Here is a 23,419-nt window from a genome sequence, read left to right as displayed (position 1 = left end):
TCTTTATGAAGGTGTCTCTGAAACCTGCAGGCATAGGCAGAGTGAGTTGGTGGTTTGGTTTTGTGTTTGGTTGGTTGTTTTTTGAGATAGGGTCTAGTCCAGGTTGGCCTTGCGGTCACTATGTAGTTGAGGATAGGAGTTCACACTTTCCAATGGATATTTAGTGAGTACCTTGATTTGTGTTGGTAACCCTGTCGTTTACTGGTTCCTTAAATGTTGGATTAAAACAAAAACAAAACAAAAGGATATAAGGACATTTCTTCCATGTGACAGGTTACTTTCTGTCTGTATTTCGTACTAATAGATATTCATTCAAATCGCCTGGTGCAGTAGAAGGCTAAGCTTTTCAGCCAGATGAACCTGAGATCAGATCCTGGCCCGCCCCTTACTGACTGACCCTGAACAAGTTTCTGTGTCTGCAACATGAAGATAGCAATGATCTCTGCAGTGACCTCTGTAAGACTGAATAGATGCATTGTAGGCACACTGCGAATTTGTGGGAAAATGCTTTCTAATCTATAAAGAACTACAAGAACTCAAGAGATAATGATGCTGTGAGCCGGTGGAACAAAAAAGATAGAAATAAGACAAGCAAACTTGCAAACAAGTAACAATTGTTTAAACATAAGGCAAGAGCAGCAGGCAAACAAGGTGACTTTCATGAAGTATTTTTCCAAACGTCCAAAGGATGTTCTGCTTTTGGCTTTAGGTGCTCAATACATTTAAAAAAAAAAAAAAAAAAGGAAACATTGGGTTCAACTGTTAGCACTGCTCCATAAATACTAAGAATTGCATATATTTAAACAAAAGAAAAACCCCAGTTGAAAGTAAGAACCAAGTTTATATAGAAGCTTATTTACCAACAATTAATTTCATAAACACCATGATAATGATAGTAGTTTTAACTACTACATTTTTTTTACAAGTATTTACTTTGGGCATGTTACAGGCATTGCCTCATTCAGTCCCAAGGGCCATTTCATGAGATAAAATTATCATTCCCTTTCTACCAATGAGCAAATAGAGCAGGGAAGGGGAGTAGAACTATAAATCCAAAGTTTATCTAAAAAGAATGAGTCGTTTTACTTCCCATAATTTGCTAAGCGAGGGCCCATTTCCCTCTCTAAGCACCGTCTCTGACTTCGGCCACACCCAGTGTCTGTGCAGTTACAGTTCATCCTTCTGATCCAAGTGGGCTTCCTTCTGGTCCAGAGACGCCCTCGCTGCACTGCCTTCCTGCTTGAGCCTTTCCTCTGCTTCCTCCTCGTCGTCCTCTTCAGCGTCCTCCTCATCCTCCTCATCTAGTCCCCAGACGTCCTCTTGCCTGGCTCTCTCCTTTTCCCTCTTCTTCTTGGTCTCCTCCGCCTCCTTCTGTTTCTCCATTTCCTCATACAGCTCTCTCCACTGCTGCTCCACATCCTGTTTAAAATGTGGGGTTTCAAAGTTTCACAGATGAAGTAAACAGATAGCCCATTTTAGAAACATCTGTTGTCTTCCCATTGACTTCAAGGTTTCTAGGATGGTGTTTATTTACATCTAGATTTCAGCGCCTGTGGGGTAGTCGTCTGGGTGTTGATGTATTTCATTTGTAAATAAAATTGATCTAAAGCTAGGCATACACATAATCCTAGCACCTGAGAGGTGGAGGCAGGGTCAGGAGTTCAAGGTTATCCTCTGCTAGACAAGGATGTTAGGGGTTACCTAAGACCTTGTCTCAAAATGAAATATAAACTAAAATAAAATAATTTTAAAAATATAAAGTGGACTGGCAAGTTGAGTAAAGGTGACAGTGCTTGACACCAAGCCCATAGCCCTGAGTTTGCTCCCTGGACTCACAGCGGAAGGAAAGAACCAACGGCACAAGTCGTCCTCTGACCTCCAATACTGTGGCATGTGCGTGCACTCAGACCTGATAATATGTAACATTATACTAAGTAGCATAAGTGTAATAAAAAATTTAAAATACTAAAATAAACTAATTCCTCCTCTTGCATTAGATACCTATGTCATTACCCACCTTAGGCTAAACAATATTTGTGTGTTATTTGTATTCCTCACAATGATGCATAAGGTCATGTAGCCCACCTTCGATAAGGGCTATCTAATGTTTGGGATTCTTTCTAATTCATTCATTTGCTTGCTTATTTTGTTCTTGAGACTGGGTCTTGCTATATAATCCAGAAATGGCTTTGAATGCTTTCTTTTTTTCTTTTAATTTTTTTGAGACAAGGTCTCTCTATGAAGCGCCAGCTGTCCTGGAACTCACTATGTAGACCAGGCTGGGCTCAAACTCTCAGAGACCCACCTGAGAGTGCTGGGATCTAAGATGCACACCACTGTGTCCAAACCTTGAATTCTTTCTTAACCCTTCTGCCTCTGCCTCCTCCACCCTGTGGGACTGCAGTGGTGGACATGCCGTCACACCCAGCTCATATGGATGGTCTACATTTTGTTTAAAAGATAGTGCTATCATTATTCCCAATTGAAAGGTTAAATAAACAGACAAAGTGCATATAGCTAGTTAGGGATGGAGCCTGGATTTGAACCTAAGCAGTCTACATAAAAACATTCGTGTTCTAACTAATAAATAACAATAACACAACAGTATTAGAGGGCTGGGGAGTGGCTCAGCAATCCGCACATGTCTAGCATGAACAAAGCTCTATGTTAGTTTTCTAGTATCACAAAATAAAGATGATAATGCTAAAGTAAAACAAGACAAAACTAGACTAAAACGTATTTTTAAAGCTAGGCACTGAGTCAGCAAAATAGCCCAGAGGATAAAGGCAAATGTTCCAAGCCTAGCACTTTCAGTTAGATCCGCTGGGAGTCAGGACTGGTGCCCAACAGACCTGTAATCTCAACTACATAGTAGGCTGAAGACAAAGAACACATATTCAAGGCCAGCCTTGGCTACAGAGTGAGTTGAAAGCCAGTCTGGGTAACTTTGTGAAACCTTGTCTTAAAATAAAAAGAGTTCTAGCATACAGCTCAGTGGTAGAGCACTTGCCTAGCATATGTGTCCCTAGAAACACAGATGCCTTCTATGTGGGCTCTGGTCTGACCCCCAAGCCTGCACAGCAAATACTTCATCAATGGAGCCATTTCTGCAGCTCAGGGCAGGGAGGGTCAAGGTTGTGGTTTTGTTTTTACTCTCTGTGTCTGTGCTTTGCTGGTTCCTCAGTTTCCTGCTGAACTTTAGACACTGGCTATAAACCTACTTGAATTGACCTTCCTGCAGGGACAGGACATCTGGATGCAGGATGCCTTCCCCATGAAGCCGTTGCCCCAAATATCACTGCACACATAAAATGGTTGTGGGAAGGGAGGAGCTGGTAAACAGCACTGCAGCTTCCTCTGATGTCCAAAGGCTGAGGTGGGCTGAGTGGCTCCCTCTAATGGCACACTGAGGAGACAGTGTGGCACACAAAAGGAGCATGGATGCTGGGTTCAGGCTCCAAAGCAACAAGTCAGAGGCTGTGTGTGACCTTGGGCAGTTTAGCTACTGAATCTCAGTTCCCATCGAGAAATGGAAAGCATCTCTATTGCAAGGTCGAGTTAAGGGCCAAGTGAGATGCATTTTACAAAGTGCCCAGGGTAACACATACAAAGTTGAAGAAGATGTTCCGTGAAAGTGAGTTCTCTGTCTCTAAAGCCCAAGTGATCAGAATTGGAACAATCATTGTGAGTCTTGATTTTGCAAATGGAAGAATCAGACATCTGAAGTTCAGAGTGAAGGAACATCTCACCTTTCTTAATCCCCAGGTCATATTTCCAACCTCTTCAGCAAACTCTTCATCATTTGTTAGAAGGAAATTGTCAAAGATGCTGCCTGATTTCACCTGTTGAAATGAAAAGTGTGAGATTATTCTAGCTAGGTTGCTAGTGGGGTAGAGAGATGGCTCGGTGGGTAAGAGTAATTGTGGCATAAGTGTGAGGACCTGAGTTGGGAACCCTAGCACTGGTGGAAATGCGTGTGGCCACGAGTGTGCCTTATAAACCTTGATGCTGTCGGGGCCAGACACAGGAGGATCACTGGGGCTTGCTGGCTGCCGGACTAGTTCCAGGTTCAGTGAGAGGCCCTGTCTCAAGAGAACAAGGCAGAAAGTGATAAAAGAGGGCACTTGATGTTCTCCTCTGGCCATGGGTGTATGCACATACACCCATCAATCACACACACACACACACACACACACACACACACACAGACACACACACTCACCAAAAGGCTTTGCCTTATTTATTTGTATATTTGTGTGCCTGTTTATATTCACCACATGTGTTAGGGAGTCAGAGATGGGAGAGAGTATTGAATCCTCTAAAACTAGAGTTACAAAATACTGTACCATATGGGTACTATTAACAGGACCAGGGTCCTCTGCAAGAGCAGCAAGTGTTGATAACTGCTGAGTCCCCTCTCCATCTCCTTTCTCTATCTTCTTTAAGAATGCTATGAAGTCATGTATAGTAATGTATGCTTATAATCCCAGCATATGGGGGATATCAGGTACCAGAGGCTAACTAAAAACTATGTAATAGTACATTAAACTTTGTCTCAAAAAAACTAAATGAAACAAAATTGTACTATTTGTGTCTAAAAGGTTAAATCTATGCTTTACAATAGTTTATTTCATGACAAAGGAATACAATAGAAGGGAGCTCAAGACAGGAACTTGAACAAACCAGCTCAGCTACATTCTAGTTTTACGATAGTAGGCAAGTTACTCAACCCTCTGAGTTACTCTCACAAGTAAATCAAGGAAGTCAGGTATGATGGTTCATGCCTGTGACCCCAGGATTGGGAGGTGTGGATGAAAGCAGAAGGACAAGGAGATCAGGGTCCTCTTCAACTACACAGAGAGCTTGATATCAACCAGGCTACCTAAGACCCTGCCTATAAAGACGATGATGATGATGATGAGGGGTATGGTACATATTCCTTTGATACCAACACTCAGGAGGCAGAGGCAGGTGGCAAGTGGAACTCTGTAAGGTCGAGGTCAACTTGGTCTACATAGTGAGTTCCAGGCCAGCCAGGGTGACAGAATAAAAGTATCTCAAAAATAGTAATAAATAATAATAAAACATAATAATGTGAATCATAGGAAAGAATAACTCCATGGTAATGTTATAAGATTAGAACTACTGTATCTAAAGCATGGGATGTAGTAGATATCATTCAATAGACGATGATTATAGTTTTCAGTATCTGGATGTGTTTTAGAGAACCAAAAGGTAGCCAATCTGAGATTTTTTTTTTAATTTTGCCAATATGTTGACCAAATCTTTGTTAAGCTAGGTATGGTGGTACACATTTTTTAATCCCAGAATTTGGGAGGTAGGGGCAGGTTAATCTCTGTGAGTTTGAGGCCAGTCTTGTCTATATAGTGAGTTCACAGACAGCCAGAGCTACATAATGAGACCCTGTCTCAAAAAACCAAAAATAAAATAAATCATTGTTAATTTAACCCAAACAGCTGTATGACCAAGAAAAAGTTCTGCAGTATGAGGGCTTGTGTGCCTCTCCTCTACTTTACAAAGTGCCATCTTACTCTTTTGTGACCAACAGCCTAGGTAAATTTTGCATTTTTGTTTTTAATAATAAAGGCTCTTTTTTATTTGGCTCACACTCTATTAACACTGCTTCCAGCAGAAAAACAAAGGACAAATGGACACAGGAGAGCAGAACGTTTAGTTTGCTCTAAGTCATAGATCTTTAAGTTGGCTTATAAAATTCGCTTTTCAACTGTGAGATGTCTTCTGACTTTTTTGTTTTTTGTTTTTTTTTTTCCTTTTGACTTGTCTGCAATTTCACTTAGAAAACTGCACGTTTGATAGCTTGCCCATCTTCTCACCTCCTTGTTTTCATCAGTGACCTCTGTTCCCTCTCTACCTCCCTTCAAATTCCTGGATTATGAGACTGCCAGCCCTGTTTCCTAATGCTTGGTCTTATTCTGACTTTGATCTATTTATCTCCCATCTGTGCTTACAAGTTGTTATCTGAAAAACACAAGTGGGAGGAAACACACTTCCCCTGCTGTATTCTCATAATTAAGAGAAAAGATCATGCGAAGAAGAGTTGAATTTGATCGTAAAACACGAAGTCTAAAGAGTGTTTTCACAGGTTCATTCACTGGACGTTCTTGTGCTATTCCACCTGGATCATAAAGTGCAAAGAGTGGGGGGCTAGAGAGATGACAGTGGGTAATATGCTTATATGGACCTGAGTTTGGATCCCCAGCATCTATGCAAAGTAGGGCATCAGGACCTAGGTCTGTAATCCCAACCCAGGGAGACTGAGACAGGACGACTCACTGGACAGCCAATCTGGAGAAAACCAGTCTCAACAAGTACAATGGACAGAGGGTTGAGGAACAGCATCCAGATGTCAATCTCTGGCCTATGGATGGGCTAGAGTACCATGCACACATATACTGTATATACACATACACTATACTTACAGAAATAAAACTTTAAATTAGAATAAAAGGGAATATGAGTATTTAGCTATGAGTCAATCTACATCCATGAGCCCTAACTACATCTCATTAGTAAAATGGAAGTAAGGACATGGACTTAGCTCAGAGGTGTGTAACAAGTGAGGCCCTGGATTTGCTCCCCGCAAGTCCTACCGTCCTTGCCTCACAGGGCTGTGGTCCAGATCACCTGATGTTAGAGTATCAATGTACTTTGCATTAGACTCATTGCAGTTTGTATTATTATCCCTTCAAAGATCATATGGAGTCCCAGATAAAAAGAATGTTCACTGCAATCTCCTCCCAGCTTCAGCCCCGAACTGACTCCAGAATGCAATCACTTCCAAGTAGGGGGTGGTGGTGGTGGTGGGAATGCAATAGACTGGGTTTGGAGGCATGAATAGGAAACAGAAAGTGTCAAAGACTAGGCTGGTCACCCAGGACAGAGGCAGGATAAAGAAGGCAGCTGGGATAGCAGAGCGTCTCAGGGATGTCAGAGCATCTCCGCTGGAAACTCATAGCTAGAGGGGGCAGGTCAAGAATGATGTCTAACTCTGTGCTCAGTCACTTGGCTTTTCCTATAAGATACAAGGATTCTGTTTTTAGCTGGATGTTCTGGTTAGCTGAGTGAAGAGAAGTATGATCAAGGAGTCAGACCTACCTAGGAATTATAAGTAAGAAAGATACCTGTAGGGATGATGTCAGCATTGTGCAGAATTCTCTCTCTCTCTCTTTCTCTCTCTCTCTCACACACACACACGTACTCTCTCTCACTCTCTCTCTCATACACACACACTCTCTCTCATATATACACACACTCTCTCACTCTCTCTCTTTCTCCCCTCCCCCCAACCTCAGATTTTTAGAAATGAAATCTCTGGGCCTTCATTCCAGTTCAGAATCTATGATCCTCTGTTGACCTACATGCATTAGGATCAAGGCTCGAGGAGTACTCTTCTGACATAGTTAAATTCTTCAAGTAGGTTTGCCTGTTTAGAGAGGTTGATAGAGCCCAGAAAAATTAGTGCCAAAAGTTTATAAACAAAGATCTAGAATAAAATGTGCACCCTAATGTTTTTAGTGGGAGAAACATTTTAAACAAAGATATAGAATAAAATGTGCACCCTAATGTTTTTAGTGGGAGAAACATTTTAAACAAAGATATAGAATAAAATGTGCACCCTAATGTTTTTAGTGGGAGAAACATTTTAAACAAAGATATAGAATAAAATGTGCACCCTAATGTTTTTAGTGGGAGAAACATTTTAAACAAAGATCTAGAATAAAATGTGCACCCTAATGTTTTTAGTGGGAGAAACATTTTAAAGACCAGTGAGAACGCTTTGCGGTAAGGACACTTGTGGACAAGCCTGGTGACCCAAGCTCAGTCCCCGGAACCCACATCACAGAAAAAGAGGTCTAACTCCAACAACTTGTCTTCTGTCAACCTCCACATGCAGCCCATGGCATACATGGGCACACACACACACACACACACACATGGGCACACACACAAATCTAATTTTTTAAGTAAACAGAGTATGCACATTAATATGATTATATCTATTTATGTGATGTAGAAAGTTCCAATTCATTTAAAAGGAACAAGCTAAAAAAAAAAAAAAAAAAAAGAGGGGGGGTAGTAATACAAATGTGCATGGCTTGTATCCCTGTTTTTCAGGTAAGTCAGGAAGGAAGGAAACACAGTGACTCTTCCTTCTTCCTCCCCTTCTGAAACCATGCCTGGCATCTGGTAGTGACTTCATTCCATTTCTATACTGACCTCCCGAAGTCAGAAACCCGAGTAAGTGAGGATAACTAAAGCAGGAAATGAATAAAGAAACGAGGAAAGCAAAGCACAGGGCCCTGTACTAGGAGCTTTGGTGCCTGCACAGTTAGAGGTGGAGGCGCAAGGGTCAGAAGTTCAAGGCTATCTCAGCTACATAGCAAGCTGGAGGCCAGTCTAGACTACATGAGACATTATCCCAAAATGAGACAGGGAAAGGAACCATGTAAGATCAGCAAAGGCATCAAAAGTATTAGTAATACACAGGAGTACATCTGATGAAGAAAGACTAGCACGCAGGCCCAAGTTTTCTGCTTCTATTATCAGATACAGATCTTCAGGAAAATTATTCAGCTTTTTGGAGCCTTCTTTTGAGGCTGAAAAATAGGTATATGGTTAAAATTAAACAAACATGCAAAGTCCTTAATACAGTGGTTGTATAAGGGACTAAGTAAAAGTTGAGGATAAATATAATTACTTCCACTTAAAAGAGGAGTTGTTTGAGGTTTAAAAAGATCAGGATTTATTCAAGTCTCTAACGTCAGGTTGGGGCTTGCTTCTTCTACTTTGTGGAAAAGGACCACTGCTGAAGGGCTATGAGCCCAGGTGCTTTACCTGCCAAAGATCCAGACCAAGGACACTAATGTTGTGATAGTGACCAATGGTGGGGTCAGGCCTGTATTTGGGGTTGTCTATCTCTGGGTGAATCCACTCGCCCTGGTAATTGGGGTTGTCAATGATCCGAGGTTTCCATTCTCCCTAAACAAAAAAACCAACCAAGAGTGGACATGTCAGTAATAATTTTCCATTTTTCTAACATTACACAATCAAAAAGCATCAATCAATTTATAAAGAGTTGTGTCACAGCCTCTTAAAACTCTCCCTCTCACAGCCAGCTGTGGTGGCGCATACCTTTAATCCCAGCACTTGGGAGGCAGAGGTAGAGGCAGGCGGATTTCTGAGTTCGAGGCCAGCCTGGTCTACAGAGCTGTACAGAGAAACCCTGTCTCAAAAACCAAACCAAAACAAAACAAAAAAAACCCCAACTCTCCCTTTCTTTGAGTAATGGCATAAGACTCTTCCAAGTTCCCTTTTCCACCCACTGGGAGTGAAATGACATGGCAAGGGTCTATTCTGGCCTGGCCCTTTCTCTGAACAGGCACATCCATGAAGTTTAGAAACACAGCTTCTTGGAGAACATAGTTGAAGTGTTGTGGCACTCGGGGCTGTTCTCTTTGTCCTGTGTGGTGCAGGAAACTGGCCAGATAAAATCCTGCTCCAGTTAACTTTGTTGCTGGGCCACTTGTTGGCGGATTCCTTTAGTTCTTGCTCTGACATGAGATCACGAGTTGACCCTTAAATGGAAGTTCCTCACTAGGCAGTGGTGGCGCATGCCTTTAATCCCAGCACTCGGGAGGCAGAGGCAGGTGGATTTCTGAGTTCAAGGCCAGCTTGGTCTACAGAGTGAGTTCCAGGACAGCCAGGGCTACACAGAGAAACCTTGTCTGAGGGGGAGGTGGCGGTTAGGGGGGAGGAAGTCCCTCTATCCTTAAATACCTTGGATTCATGCAGATCCCACTCTTTACCCTTCTAGCCTGCTCGTAAGACATCCAATTCCTGAGTCCTAGACTGTTTCCTGTTTGCATCATGTTCCTTTAACTGGCAGCTTTTCCCAGCTCTAGACAAGCTCCTTGCCCAAGCCTGTCTGACCCATTACCTCTTAGTGCTGGCTTTACCAGCCCTCCCCCCTTATAAGTAGGAAGAGACTGAGAACTCTGATGTGGCCAGCATCCTATTCAGTGTTCAGAGTGTAGAGGGGAAGAACAGGAGAACACAGACTTTCTGCTTTGTTTTCATTTTGTTGTATTTTCTTTTGAGACATGGTCCTGCTGTACAGTCCAGCCTGTCCTTGAACTCGAAATCTTCCTACCTCAACCTCCTGAGGGCTAGGATTACAAGCCTATGGGTTAGAAATTGTGTTTTGTAAATTAGAATTTATAAGTTAGAATTTACATGCATACATCTGGTTTGCATGTGTTTTATAAGTTAGAATTTACATCTGATTTCCCTTCATAAGTTGTCATTGAAAAGAGGGATTCCTCACCATGTACTTGACGTTTGGTATCAAGGGCCCTTCCCACACTCCATCCATCGCCTCATTCCAGTCATCTGGCTTCTTGGCATCCGGGTCTGGGATGAATTCAGAGTCCTCCCAGTCCTAAAACAAAATGTTCCTTCATGAAGATAGACGTGATATGGGAGGAAACTGGGGACTCAAGTACAGACAGGGGGAATCGGCTCCCTACCCACCCCGCCCTCCTGCTCCAGTGTGTGATAGCCCAGTGCAGGAGAGAGAAGGTCATCGTGGCCCCCTCCCCCTGGGTGCACCATCATTCTGACCTTGAGTACTTTAAACTCACATCAGGTGGGTATTATCCTTGTCTCTGACCTCACCCTGCCCTCAGTCATGTGAGCTGCAGCTATGGTTTGTATGTGATTTGCTCCCACACAGTCTTTACCTGGAGTCTTGCTACCCTGAACATGCCTGCTAGACCTGGCTTGAAATCAGACCCTCATTTTCTCATGGTGCCTTACTATACCTTCGTCTCCCCGAGATTAGCTTTCCCTGCTAAACTCCCTCTGACCTCAGGTTTCTTATCGTCAGGATCCTCTATCTGTTGTCGTTCATCCCATTTCCTTGGTTTCCTGGCGTAGGGGTCTTTTATTTTCTTGGGAGGCAAGAAGTCCCAGTCATCTTCCAGTCCTCCACTTGTCACCTTCTGGTTGTCAATTTTAACCTCATAAGTAGCATTAGGGCGAAGGATCAGAGTGTACAGGTGAGTGTCTTTATTAATCTATAAAGGAAATGGTTACTATTTCAATCCCGTATAGGGCGATCATAGATCTCAGACACTTCCCTGAATGCTCCCTTCCACATATTACACACACTTTACTAACATCCCTTCTCCCCTTTCGCTAGCAGGCTCACCCTGCTAGTGTTCCTGTGGTCTCACTCTGCGCTCTCCCCCATCCTCTAGCCCTTACCCATCTGAAGCTCTGATTATTCTTTGACCTATCTTGTTTTCTGTTTGTCCTACTAAACTGAGCTTCTCAACAGTGGGAGTGATGTATGATTTCCCTTATCGTGCCTAAGCTCGCAGGCTGAGACTCAGCCTGGAGGAGGACTCAGCACATCCAGCCCCGGGTAGAGGACTGATCAGGAAGGCCTAGACTTCAACACAAGGTCCAATGTCCCGGGCTCTATGGGCCTTTCTAGACTCTGTTCCTGCCGTTCTCTTCTGCTTCAGCTGTATCAGCCCTCAAGCTGTGCTTTGGGTTCTTAAGTCTCCTTGGCTTCTCTCACGCAGACTCCTCATCCAGGAATTCGTCTCTCCATAAAATTGTCACACTCATTTTCTAGAGCATATTCATCTTTCAGCACAAAGGAAGACTTCTCCAGGAAGCAATTCCTACCTAAGCCCCTAGGCTGGGGAGGAGCCCCATTCTCTGCTCCAATGTCACATGGGTAGTCACTTTCCTTTGCTCTACTCTCACCTTTACTCCATTGTGTTCTGTTTTGGGAAGCACTTGCTAAATTGCCCAGGTTAGCAATGAACTCACAACCTTTTCACCTCAGCCTTCAAAGTAGCTGGGATTACAGGCACAAGTCATTGCAGGCTTTCCTGTGAGTTTGGTTCATTTGAAAGCCCTGTCTGGCTGAATCTATCCCATACTCAAGGCCCAAGGCAGAATTAACACTTGGTTAATAATGCCTATTAGGACTATTGACTGAATATACACCTATTATCTTCTAGCTAATCTGGATGCTTCTAGCTTTACATTACTGAGGTAAACTGGCCCACTCCATCTCATCTAAACATAGCATTCCTGACCCAACCCCAATGTCTAACAGTGAGTAACTGTGCCACACCAAATATTGCACTATATTAAATCCCAGATGTATAGCACATCACTAGGTCTACTTAATCTGTAGAATGGGGATGATAACATTTAATTGGTAGAGTTTTATAGGGAAAAAATAAGATGCCATATATTTTTTTAAAGATTTATTTATTTTGTGTATATGAGTACACTGTAGCTGTACAGATGGTTGTGAATCTTCATGTGGTTGTTGGGAATTGAATTTTTAGAACTTCTGCTCCCTCCTGTCAACCCCACTCACTCAGTTCCTGCTCTGTCCAGCCCAAAGATTTATTTATTACACATAAGCACACTGTAGCTATCTTCAGATGCGCCAGAAGGGGGCGTCAGATCTCATTACGGGTGGTTGTGAGCCACCATGTGGCTGCTAGGATTTGAACTCAGGACCTTTGGAAGAGCAGTCAGTGCTCTTACCCACTGAGCCGTCTCAACAGCCCCAAGATACTATATATTAAATATTCTTTTTTTTCCTGGGACTGGAGAGACAGCTCCACAGCTTAGAGCACTGGCTTCTCTTCCAGATGATGTAGGTTCAACTCTCAGTACCCACACAGCAGGTCATAACAGTCTGTAACTATAAGGGATCTGACATCCTATTCCGAGCTCTGTGGGCACCAGGCACGTATGTGGTATACAGACATACATATAGCAAAATAATCATACATGTAGGATAAAATCTTTTGCTTAGGCGGAGGACTAATCCACATACTCACCCTGCACTTGAGGGTCTTGTTGTTCTCATGGTATTTCCCTTTGTGAGAAAGGATGACCTGTAGTCTGTTGTTGCCAAAGCCACAGATGTCCGGGCCTGGAAATTAAACCCCAGAGCATGATTTCACATCTATTTCAGGCAGTGTGCCCAGTCTGGGGCCAAGACCCAAGACAGATGCAGCCTGTGCAGCACTCCACGGCTCCAGTAAGAGACAGATACGACACTCAGGGTTATTTGAGAAGGTTTTAATAAATGGGATTTTTTTTTTTACAAAGTGGGGGGGCAAGATTTTGAGAGAAGGAAAGGTACAGTGATTCTCATGGGCAGCAGCAGCAAAGGGGACAGGAGGGGTGAGAGAGAGGAGAGTCTGGGAGCAGGCACAGCAGGAGAGAAGCAGGCTTTGAGTTGAGAGATATAACTCACTTCTCTTCCTCTAATCTCCTGCCAGGGCTCCATGACCAAACCAACTGGAAGCCTTCTGAAGCCAGGTATCTTAGCTAGGAATGCTATTGCTGTGATGAAACACCATGATGAAAAGCAAGTTGGGGAGGAAAAGGGTTTATTTGGTTTACACTCCCACATGGCTGTTCATCACTAAAGGAAGTCAGGACAGGAACTCACTCAAGGCTGGAACCTGAAGACAGGAGTGGATACAGCAGCCAAGAAGGGGTGCTACTTAATGTCTTTCTCCACATAGCTTGCTCAGCCTGCTTTCTTATAGAGCTCAGGACTACCAACAAAGAGGTGGCCCCACCCACAATGGGCTGGGACCTTTCCCATTGATCACTAATTGAAAAAATGCCTTACAGCTGGATCTTATGAAGGCATTTCCTCAACTGAAGCTCCTTCCTCTCTGATGATTCTAGCTCCTGTCAAGTTGACACACCAAAGCAGCCAGAACAGCAGGGGTTGCCAGAGTGTCACTAATTCTAACAAATAAGCATTACCCTCTCACTTTAGATGGGTGTGGCTCAGAAAAGTCAAGCAGCTTGCCCAAAGATCTGGTAGGATGCCTTGCAAGGATTCAAAGCCACCTAGTAGCGGAGCCTGTGACCCCTTCTGCTTTCTGACGTTTCTAGTGAGCACTGTGGATCGGAGTTGGGGAGTCCAGAGAGTCCTGAGACTCGTGACTGCTCTCATATATCCACATACTCATAACTCACAAAGAGCTTCTCAGCCTTTCCGCTAATATCAAGTATAAAACACATTCATACATACGCATGCACACACACAGACCACACAATACATACACTGATAACACAACACATACTCACACTCGTGCACATGCACACAAGGCACTGACCCTGTACTCTACCCACATTGATCTTCTCCCTGCTTTACCGTACGTTTGAATTTCATACCTGAGCTTTTGCACACACTGTTGATTTTGCCTTCATTTCATGCTTTCCTCCTCCTCCTCCTCCTCTTAAAATCAAACCCACTCTTTACAGAATAATTAATACCTCCTCCAAAAAAGCCTCCAGTTGTATTCAGTCAGGCTGCCTCTTATGATCTCATAGCAGCTCCTCATCAATACTTTTCTCCAAAGAACTTTACAAAGGCTCCGTAGCCTTGGCTGTCTCACCAGCCAAAAGAGAGACGAACTCCCTGGGATTCCCTCAAGCACTCTCTAGTTAACACAGGCAGTCAGGGGGTCATGCTTGGTGCTAGACTTTGAGGTATATCCCAGGCCTCCAGGAGCTCACAGCCTAGGGAGAGAGATTCCATGTAACCTTGGGGAGAAGATGGGAACAAGGAGTAAAGGGTGGGTTGGCCTAGGCCATAAGATGGGAACAGCGAATGCACAGGCCATGAACTGTGGAAAGGCCGTGTGTTCAGGTGATGTGTGGACAAGGCTGGCCTCAAATTCCTAGCAATCCTCCTGGTTTTGCCCATGGATACCGGTATAAAGCTTAACACTTGGTTCAATACCCTTTTCAAATTAAATTTTTATTTTTATGTTTATTGTATTATGTGTATGGGCATTTTGTCTGCATAAATTTCTATGCACCACTGATATGCCTCATACTAATAGAGGCCAGAAAAGAGGGAGTTGGATCCCCTGGAACTAGAGATGGTTGTGAGCTGCCATGTGGGTGCTGGGAATCAAACCTGGGTCCTCTTCACAAGCTGCCAGTGCTCTTCCCTGCTGATCCAGCTCTCCAGCCTGGCTCAATACTTTATAAGAACATAGATTTCACTCTGCTTTTTAAAAAGTTATCCAGCTGCTTTAGGACTTTATAGACAGTGACTCAAAGTCTGACTTTCTATGTACGCTGAGCAAATTTCTTGCCTCGATTTCCTTATCTGCAAAATGGAGACAGTAACGCATGGTACAGATTCAGAAGGAAATACAAAGATGATGTGGGAGCAGACACTTTACACACCCCAAAATGTTGCTCTGCATAAGAGAAGGACTGTAAGCAGGTATGGGGGCTTGCACCTATAATGGGAGGCCGAAGCAGGAGGCTCACAGTGGGTTTGAAGCCAGCCTGGGCTATATGGTGAGTTTGGAACTACAGGCTGAGACTTTGTGTGTGGAGAGAGTGGATTTAACAAAAAGAAAAAAAAGAGGGTACAGATTTTAAAGGGGGGCAATGAAGCTGAAGAGAAGGATTTGAAAAAGAACGAAGACCAGGTGGGGGAGGGAAGGAGGAAAAAGGAGAGGGGAGGGGAGGGGATCTAGCTGAGGCTGCCAGGGAAAGGAGGTGTCTGAAGGGAATTAAAGGGCATGTTAGTGCCTGCTGTCCAGCATAACCCTCTCACTGACTTTGTACAAAACTTTTGGTCTAACCCACATTCTTCATCTGTACTTTAGAAGTCGTAATGCTTGATGTCTGCTGATTTCTCAATATCATGTTAAAACTGGATTCAAGGTTGGTTGTGGCTAAAAGCTGGGTCTCCTCAAGAAGACCCAGTTACAGATGTCACACTCCGGACATTTACAAAGGCTTAAGAAAAATAATTTCCCTGACCGTGGCTGTCTTTCTGAGTCTGAGTGCAGTGCCTTACAGTAGGCCTGTGCACCTCCTTTTCTAAGAACTGGGGTATCCCCATGTATGACAGACTTGCCGCTGATACCTGTGGTTGGTCTATTTCTATTAACATTCAGGTTTAGGGATGTCATCTTGTCAGGTCTCTAGAGAGTCCTAGTGCTCGAGGGATATGAAACTATTGAATTACCAACTGTCTGTTTCAGGTCTTTTCAACCACCACGGGGTTTCTTATACAAATCCCAGGGGCTGAGAACAGCCGCTCCCAGGGAGCTTACCGAACATGATGTAATACTGGGATTCTGAGTGCATGTCCTCCTGGTTCAGTGCGGCAGGAAAGAGTTTCACGTAGCCACCGCCGCAATCGATGCCTTGCTCGTGTTTTACTGAAAACTGAACCACCAAGGTCTCATTCTCATTGCTGAATGGCTTAAACCTGGTGGAAAGGGCGTAGAACTTGGCATCTTCTGTGGTCTGGAGACCTGAGAGCAGAAAGAATGCGCTTGAGGCTTCAGGCTCAAGTTCCCCATACGTGCCTAGAGAGACTCAGCATTTGACTTAACCAAGCTCCAGTATTTCCTCACACACATGGTGTGCCAGGTGCTGTGCACAGAGCATTACACTATTTTCTCATCCGAGCCTCTGAGCAGCCCTGAAAAAAAAAAATGGGCACTGTGCCCGTTTAATAAGTGAGGAGGCTGAGTCATGCGGAGGGAGAGCGATCTGAACGTGCTGTGAAGCGAAGACGGAACCGGACTGGGAGTTTTAGCCACATTGATACGTTCTATCGCATCATGCTATCACTTATTTTCTAGAAACAGTTCAGGATCATTCTGCAGCCTTTCAAGCCAAGGCCCTGCCCGGCTGAGGCTGGCTAAGCAGCAGAATAAGGTTCTGCGGTAAATAAGGCCTACAGCAGAAAGAGGCCCAGAGTTCACTCAGATCATTATTAAACAGTTATTAAAAATAATAATTATTACTATAGTTCACTGAATATTTTAATCTCTAAATAATTTATCTCTTGTAAAAATTGAGTGTGTGTTGCATGCACACATGTGCATGCTTCTGCGTACACAGACCAGAGGGAGACACCAGTTCCCTGGACGTCTCTGCCTTAGTGCTTTGAGACAGGGTCTCTCACTGGACCTAGAGCAAGCATCCAGTAAGCACGGTGATACTCCCATCTCTGCACCAACCCCTACCTAGCACTAGGGATACAGGAGGGCACAGCCCTTTTAATATGGGCCATAGGGGTTTATTTATTAATTTTACCAGTGTATAGGTGTTTTGTCTACATTTATGTCTATGCACCACATGAATATAGTGCCTACAGATGTCAGAAAAGGGCAATGGATTCCCTAGGACTGAAGGTCACAGGTGCTGAAAACCTGGGTCCTCTGTCAGATCAGCCAGTGCTCTTAACTGCTGAGTCACATCTCGGGCCTTGGTTCTAGGGATTTGAACTCAGGTCTTCGCTCTTGTTCAGCAAGCACCTTTACCCATGTCATTCCCCCAAGTCTTTAACATTTAACTCTACCAGACAGGTTTTTTTTTTTTCATTCACACAGGTGTGTGTATTCAACCCTCACAGTAACAATGAAAGATGAGCTATACCAGTTTCTTCACTTTGTCGTGAAGTCATTGAAATGGTTTCATGTGACAGAGATCACTAAAGCAGTTGTTAGTGCCAAGCCCCCAACCTCCAGTGAATCTCAGAGCTGTCAAGGACCCCAGAACTTTTCTAGACTAACCATATAAAGTAATCAAATAGAAAGATCCTTCCTAAGGAATTGCAATTGTGTAATCACAAATGACAGACATGTGGAAACGCTCAATAAGTAAGTGTTAAACGAGGATGGATGTGGTGGCATACACCTATACCCCAACCCGTGGGAGGTGGAGGCAGGGGACAGGTAATCCAGGGACAACTTGAGTTGTACAAGACCCTGTCTTTAAAACACTAAAAAACAAAAACAAAAACAAAAAAACCCACGCTAAATTATGAGAAGGAGCACAGGGCCTGATTCAGACAAGGTTTCAAGCATTTCTTGAATGCCAAGCTCTATGGTAAACACTTTCATATCTGACATCATGCTGGGAGCTGTCTGCGTTTTGAAGAGTATTTCCTATTTCTCTCATGGCCTCTAAGGGGCTATAAGAGCCAGATTGCAGAAGGTCAAGCTTTGCGCCTCTGCCCTGCCACACCCTGCCAGTCTCACTGTTACTGCAATGTCCTTCCAGAGTCTAACGGGCTTCAGAGTATGGAATGCAGCGGATGGACCAAGAAGGCAGGCTATAAGGAGATGGGGCAATGTAGACTGCCTGTGCTGCAGTACCAAGACACGGGCGTCCTGGGAACTGCTCAGTCTCCAGATCTCTGTCCTCTAAACACAACTTTCCAGAAAGGATTTAAACAAGATTTTAAAATGCTCAAACCAGCTCATAATTCTCCCCCTTTAATAAATATGAAAATGAGATTCACAACAGTAGCCAGATGGAGGAAGATGGGAAATCACTCCAGGGGGTGATCAATGAAGTCTATTTATAGAACAAAAGCTTTCTCAGACCAAGAGCCCATGCCCCCAGTCCTTGTCCTTGGAGCTCAGCCTTCCTCCACAGTGTTATTGGGCCTTTACGAAAGCTCTGCCTAGTGAACATGGCAGGTGATAGCTATCTTTGTCTAACAGCAAACACTTGGAGAAGTAAAAAGACGTGCTCCAATTCTACAGCTCGTCAGTGAGGCACGAAACGCTGCTCTAGACAGACATTTGGGTGTTTGGCAGTGCTTTCTCAGGTTTCCAGGACAGAACACTACTTGTAAAATCCTAGGAGTTTGGGGAAAACAGCACACATTAGTGGTAATGAGCACGGTCCCTAGAGTCAGATCCAAGTCAAGCCTCAGCTGTTCCCCTCAACTGTAGAGTATAGCCTCGGGCAAATATGAAAACCTTTCTGAGGCTCCTCTGAAAAACTGGGAAGATACTAATAACCACTTGGTGAAAATGTTAGAAAGATGAAAGACAAGATATGCAAAAGGCCAGCTTAAAATACCCATTATTCAGCTACAAAGCATAATAAGTTTTGTGGCGAGACTACCCTTTTTTACTTAACATTTTTTGTGTGTGTGTGTTTGATTGTGACAGGGTCTTACTCTGTAATCCAGCCTGCTCTGGAACTCATCATTTAGCCCTAAGTGGCCGCAACCTGGATGTTTCAATCTCCTGAGTATGGGGGTTACAGGCGTGCACCACCATGTTCAGCTCCACCCATTTTATTTATTTATTTATCTATCTATCCAGTAAGAGAAATGAATTGGTAATCACGGATTAAAAGCAATCGAGTTAAAGTCATACAATCATTACGGCCCCGAATTCTAGAATTTACCTTTATCTCTCTCTTTATCTTGATAAAATTTTCCCGAGGCTAGCTGGAATTGGCCGTAATCTGACTGATGTTTAGATTGTACCCACCGTTTTGTCCATCCATCTGTGGAGAAAGGAGAGAGAGAGAGAGAAAAAAAAAAAAACCAACACATTCAAATGAATCAAGTTGCCATTGCTAATTAAGTTCTACGGGCAGAGGGAAAAAGTAACAGGTGACTCAGAATATTCCTGAAATCACGCTTACCACACAGTACCTGGAACCCACTATTTATGTCCTGTCAGGAGGAGCTGCTCAAATGCCAAGCACCTGAGCCACTTTTCCACCAACACTGCATTCGCGGGGGTTAAGTCCTGAAAACTGCCATTGGGAGGGTGCGGTTGTAGGGCAAGAAGCGCTATAGTCACAAAAGTAGATGGAAAATAAGCCCCTGAGGACTAAGCCCTTGCACACACTTATGCTTTGTGAAGTAAAATAGTAAAACCTGCTCCCTCAGGGAAGAGACTAGCAAAACATTTCAAACTCCTTAAATTAGTAATGATTATCACGAACAATCAATTTCTCCTGGCCCCTTTCTGTTGCTTAAACTCTATGGACTCTCCCTTGCAGTTTTCGACTGCTGATAAATGTGTTTTGCTTTGGCACGGATGGCACGAGGACAAAGAAGCATTCTTTTGAGGAGCTGGCATTCCACCCAAACACTCGGTGCCCAGTCCCTTCCTCAGAGTTGCTGACTCCACTTCCTGGGACCAACCCGAGTCCCAGAGTCCCAGAGCCATTTGGCAGCTTGAGCTAGAAGAGGTTTTGAGGGAGGCCTTTATTTCCTCTCCTCCCTGCCTCTGAAGGGAGGTTCTCAACTCTCACTGCCCCATAGGTAAGGGCAATGCTTCGCATCTTCTCAGGAAAACCTCACATCAGCACACAGCCAGCGAGAACACTGGGAGCTGGCCACTGTCAGTTCCTCTCACGCAGGGCCCAGCTCTGATGTCTCAGCTGCTTCTCAGGAAACCCATGGGCTTGGGCTTGCCTTCCTAATTTTTTATTTTTATATCAGCCCAGGCTGGCTTTGAACTCCTGATCCTTACTCTGTCTTTGCTTCCTGAGTACTGAAGTTACAGACAATAAATACCACCACACCCAGCTTATGTGCATGTGTGAGTGTATATGTGTGTGTGTGAGTATATATACATATACATATGTGTGTGTGTATGTGTGTGTGTGCAGGTATTAGGATGAATGCAGTTAGATGTGCACATTCCCTGAGTATTTACTTACATGTGGAGGTCAGACAACATCCTCAGGTATCCTTACTCAGTTGTTGAGATGTTGTCTTTGCTTTTTGAGACAGACTTTCTCACCTCACCATAACCTGGGTCTTGCTGGTTAGGCTAGACTGGGGAGCCAGCAGGCCCCAGGGACCCTCTTGTCTCTGCCTCACAGTGCTATAATAGCAAGTACGTGCCACCATACTTGACCTTTTACATAGGCATTGGGAATTGAACTCAAGACATCATGCAGTATGGCAAGTACTTTACTGACTGAGCAGTCTCCTGTCTCCTGCCCTTTCGTTGGCAGGCCTTCACTCTGCAGCCTTAGCTGGCCTTAAACTTATAATGATCCTCCTGGCTCAGATTCTTAAATTCTGAGATTATAGCACCACACTATCAAGACTATACAGTGAGATATCTGATGATAGGCACACACTACTGGGACTATACAGTGGGATCCTATTTTAAAAATGAGAGTGGGAAGGAGACAGAGGAAGAGAGAGAGAGAGAGAGAGAGAGAGAGAGAGAGAGAGAGAGAGAGAGAATTCCAAAAATACATTGTTGTGGTATAATGCCCATTTTGAATTAACAGCACTTTAAAAAAAAGAGCAGGTAGCCAGCTGGTAAGTGCACTTGCTGTTTTTGCAGAGAGGACCTGGGTTAGATTCCCAATACCCACATGGAAGCTTACAACTGTCTGTAACTCCAGTCCTAGGGGATCCAATGTCCTATCCTGTCCTCCATGGACACTGTATGTACAGAGACAAACATGCAGGCAAAATACCATACACATAAAAAAATATGTAAACTCTAAAAAGAAAGAAAAAACAAGAGAAGGTGCAAGATCTTTCAGTTCTCATTCTTTCTCCAAAGCAGGAATGAGATTTGAATGTGACCAATGTCTTCTCTATACAAAAGGAAAGCAACATTGTTACGGACAGCAAGCTGAAGTGGAGGGGCTCTGTACACACAGACCTTGTTACAGTATCTTTATCTTGCGCTCAATCTGCTTTCCCACTCTGAGCTCCTCCACCTTGCCTCAGTTTACAATTTACTACCACTTGTCTAATTCAGTGCATGGATTGATTGTATAACTTCTTCATTGATTGTTGGGGGGAGGGGAGTTGTTTTCAATGTTTGAGTTTCATGTAGCCCTGACTGAGAATTACCTTGACCTTCCAACGGTCCTGCTTCAGACTTCGGAGTGCTAGACTCTCAGGTGTGCACTATCCCACCTAGCTTTCCATTGTTTTGCCATTTCTTTAGGACTCTTGTATTAATATACTTTTAAAAAAATCATCTGTGATTAAAGGTGACGCACGCCTTTAATCCCAGCACTCGGGAGGCGGAGGCAGGTGGATTTCTGAGTTCAAGGCCAGCCTGGTCTACAAAGTGAGTTCCAGGACAGCCAGGGCTATACAGAGAAACCCTGTCTCGAAAAACCAAAAATAAATAAATAAATAAATAAATAAATAAATAAATAGCATCTGTATTAACCTTTTAAAGATACTTACATACTTAATGCATGCGCTGGTTAGTTTTTGTCACCTTGACACAAACTAAAATCACCTGGGAAGAGGGAACCTCAACAAAAGTATTTCCTCCATCAGATTGGCCTGTGAGCATGTCTGTGGGCATTTTCTTGGTTAATGATAGATGCAAGAGAACCTAGCCCACTGTAGGTGGTGCCACCCAGGAGAGGTGGTCTTGGGTTGTATAGGAAAGCGGGCTGAGCCATCTGTGGAGTGTGAATCCGTAAGCAGTACTCTTCCCTGGTTTCTGTCTTGGGTTCCTGCCTTGGCTTCCTTGATGATTGACAGTAACCTACCAGCCACATAAGCTCTTTCCTCCTTAAGTTGTTTTGGGTGTGATGTTTTATAGCAACAGAAAGGATGCTGTGATAAGGATAAAAACATATTTAATAAATAAATATATGCTTTTCCCCTGTTAAACTATCTTATACATGTTGATTAAATTCTCAGATTAAAAAACCAAAAATCATAAACTTACCTAAAATTAAAAAGGGGGGTTGCTCGGTGCTAGAGGACTTGGTTAGCATGTACATGACCCTGGTTTGCCAAGAAAACAACAAATAAGTTTTTTTTTAAGATTTATTTATTTATTATATGTACGTACACTGTAGCTGTCTTCAGATACTCCAGAGGAGGGTGTCAGATCTCTTTATGGATGGTTGTGAGCCATAATGTGGTTGCTGGGAATTGAACTCAGGACTTTTGGAAGAGTAGTCAGTGCTCTTAACCGCTGAGTCATCTCTCTAGTCCAACAAATAAGTTTTAAAACATCCAGAAAGGGGAGAAATTAAAATTCTTCTCCCAGCCCCCAACACTTTCCAAAGTCTTCCTGTTTCCCTCAGGGTCTCAGGGTTCAATAGGTCTTGGTGAGCGAGTTTATTACCCCCTCTTAATAGCGGGGTCCCAGAAGTCCTAGTGGCTCAGAAAAAGTGGTCCTACTTCTCTGATCATCATTAAGCCACTGAAGGATAAGGATTGATACAAAAGCCAAAAGACAGATTGAAAGTCAGTATATGTTAGGTCCTCATGTGGTTTTCTGAAAGCTTCACTCCATACTCACAGATGATTCTGTATCGTTATTTCCACTTTGTACTTTGTGTGCTGGCTACTTTTATGTCATCTTGACACATCTGAGAGCAGGGAACCCCAATTAAAAGTATATGTCCATAAGATTAGGATATAAGCAGACAGATCTATAGGGCATTTTCTTAATTATGGGGGAGGGCCAAGTCTATTGCGGTGGGGTTACCTCCAGGCTGGTACTCCTGGGTTTTATCAGAAAGCAGGATGAACAAGCTATATAGAGCAAGCCAGTATGCTGCACCATCC

The 23,419-nt window shown here is 43.6% G+C and overlaps 1 protein-coding gene and 1 long non-coding RNA gene across 8 annotated transcripts in view; one reads left to right on the top strand and one right to left on the bottom strand.

Moving 5' to 3' along the window:
* Positions 1–23,419, top strand: part of Gm40225 — a 56,234-nt gene that overhangs the window by 25,155 nt on the left and 7,660 nt on the right. The window lies entirely within an intron of this gene.
* Positions 190–23,419, bottom strand: part of Calr4 (calreticulin 4) — a 36,567-nt gene continuing 13,337 nt past the window's right edge. The window contains exons 1-9 of one of the 7 annotated variants that reach the window (NM_001285896.1): positions 20,566–20,684; positions 19,294–19,395; positions 16,188–16,391; positions 12,918–13,012; positions 10,908–11,117; positions 10,367–10,480; positions 8,878–9,021; positions 3,750–3,842; positions 592–1,419 (exon numbers count right to left, since the gene is read on the bottom strand). In NM_001285896.1, the coding sequence (NP_001272825.1) occupies positions 1,168–1,419; positions 3,750–3,842; positions 8,878–9,021; positions 10,367–10,480; positions 10,908–11,117; positions 12,918–13,012; positions 16,188–16,221 (942 nt within the window). In that variant the 5' untranslated portion in view covers positions 16,222–16,391; positions 19,294–19,395; positions 20,566–20,684 and the 3' untranslated portion in view covers positions 592–1,167. Of the gene's footprint in view, positions 1,420–3,749; positions 3,843–8,877; positions 9,022–10,366; positions 10,481–10,907; positions 11,118–12,917; positions 13,013–16,187; positions 16,392–19,293; positions 20,287–20,565; positions 20,685–23,419 lie in introns of those variants that run through there. The other 6 variants (NM_001285898.1, NM_001285897.1, XM_017319911.2 and 3 more) reach the window with 6 other exon arrangements.

This window comes from Mus musculus, chromosome 4 (genome assembly GCF_000001635.26).
Source record: "Mus musculus strain C57BL/6J chromosome 4, GRCm38.p6 C57BL/6J".
Lineage (NCBI taxonomy): Eukaryota > Metazoa > Chordata > Mammalia > Rodentia > Muridae > Mus > Mus musculus.
Note: the sequence above shows the minus strand (reverse complement) of the source record. Positions and strands in the feature narration are given on the sequence as shown.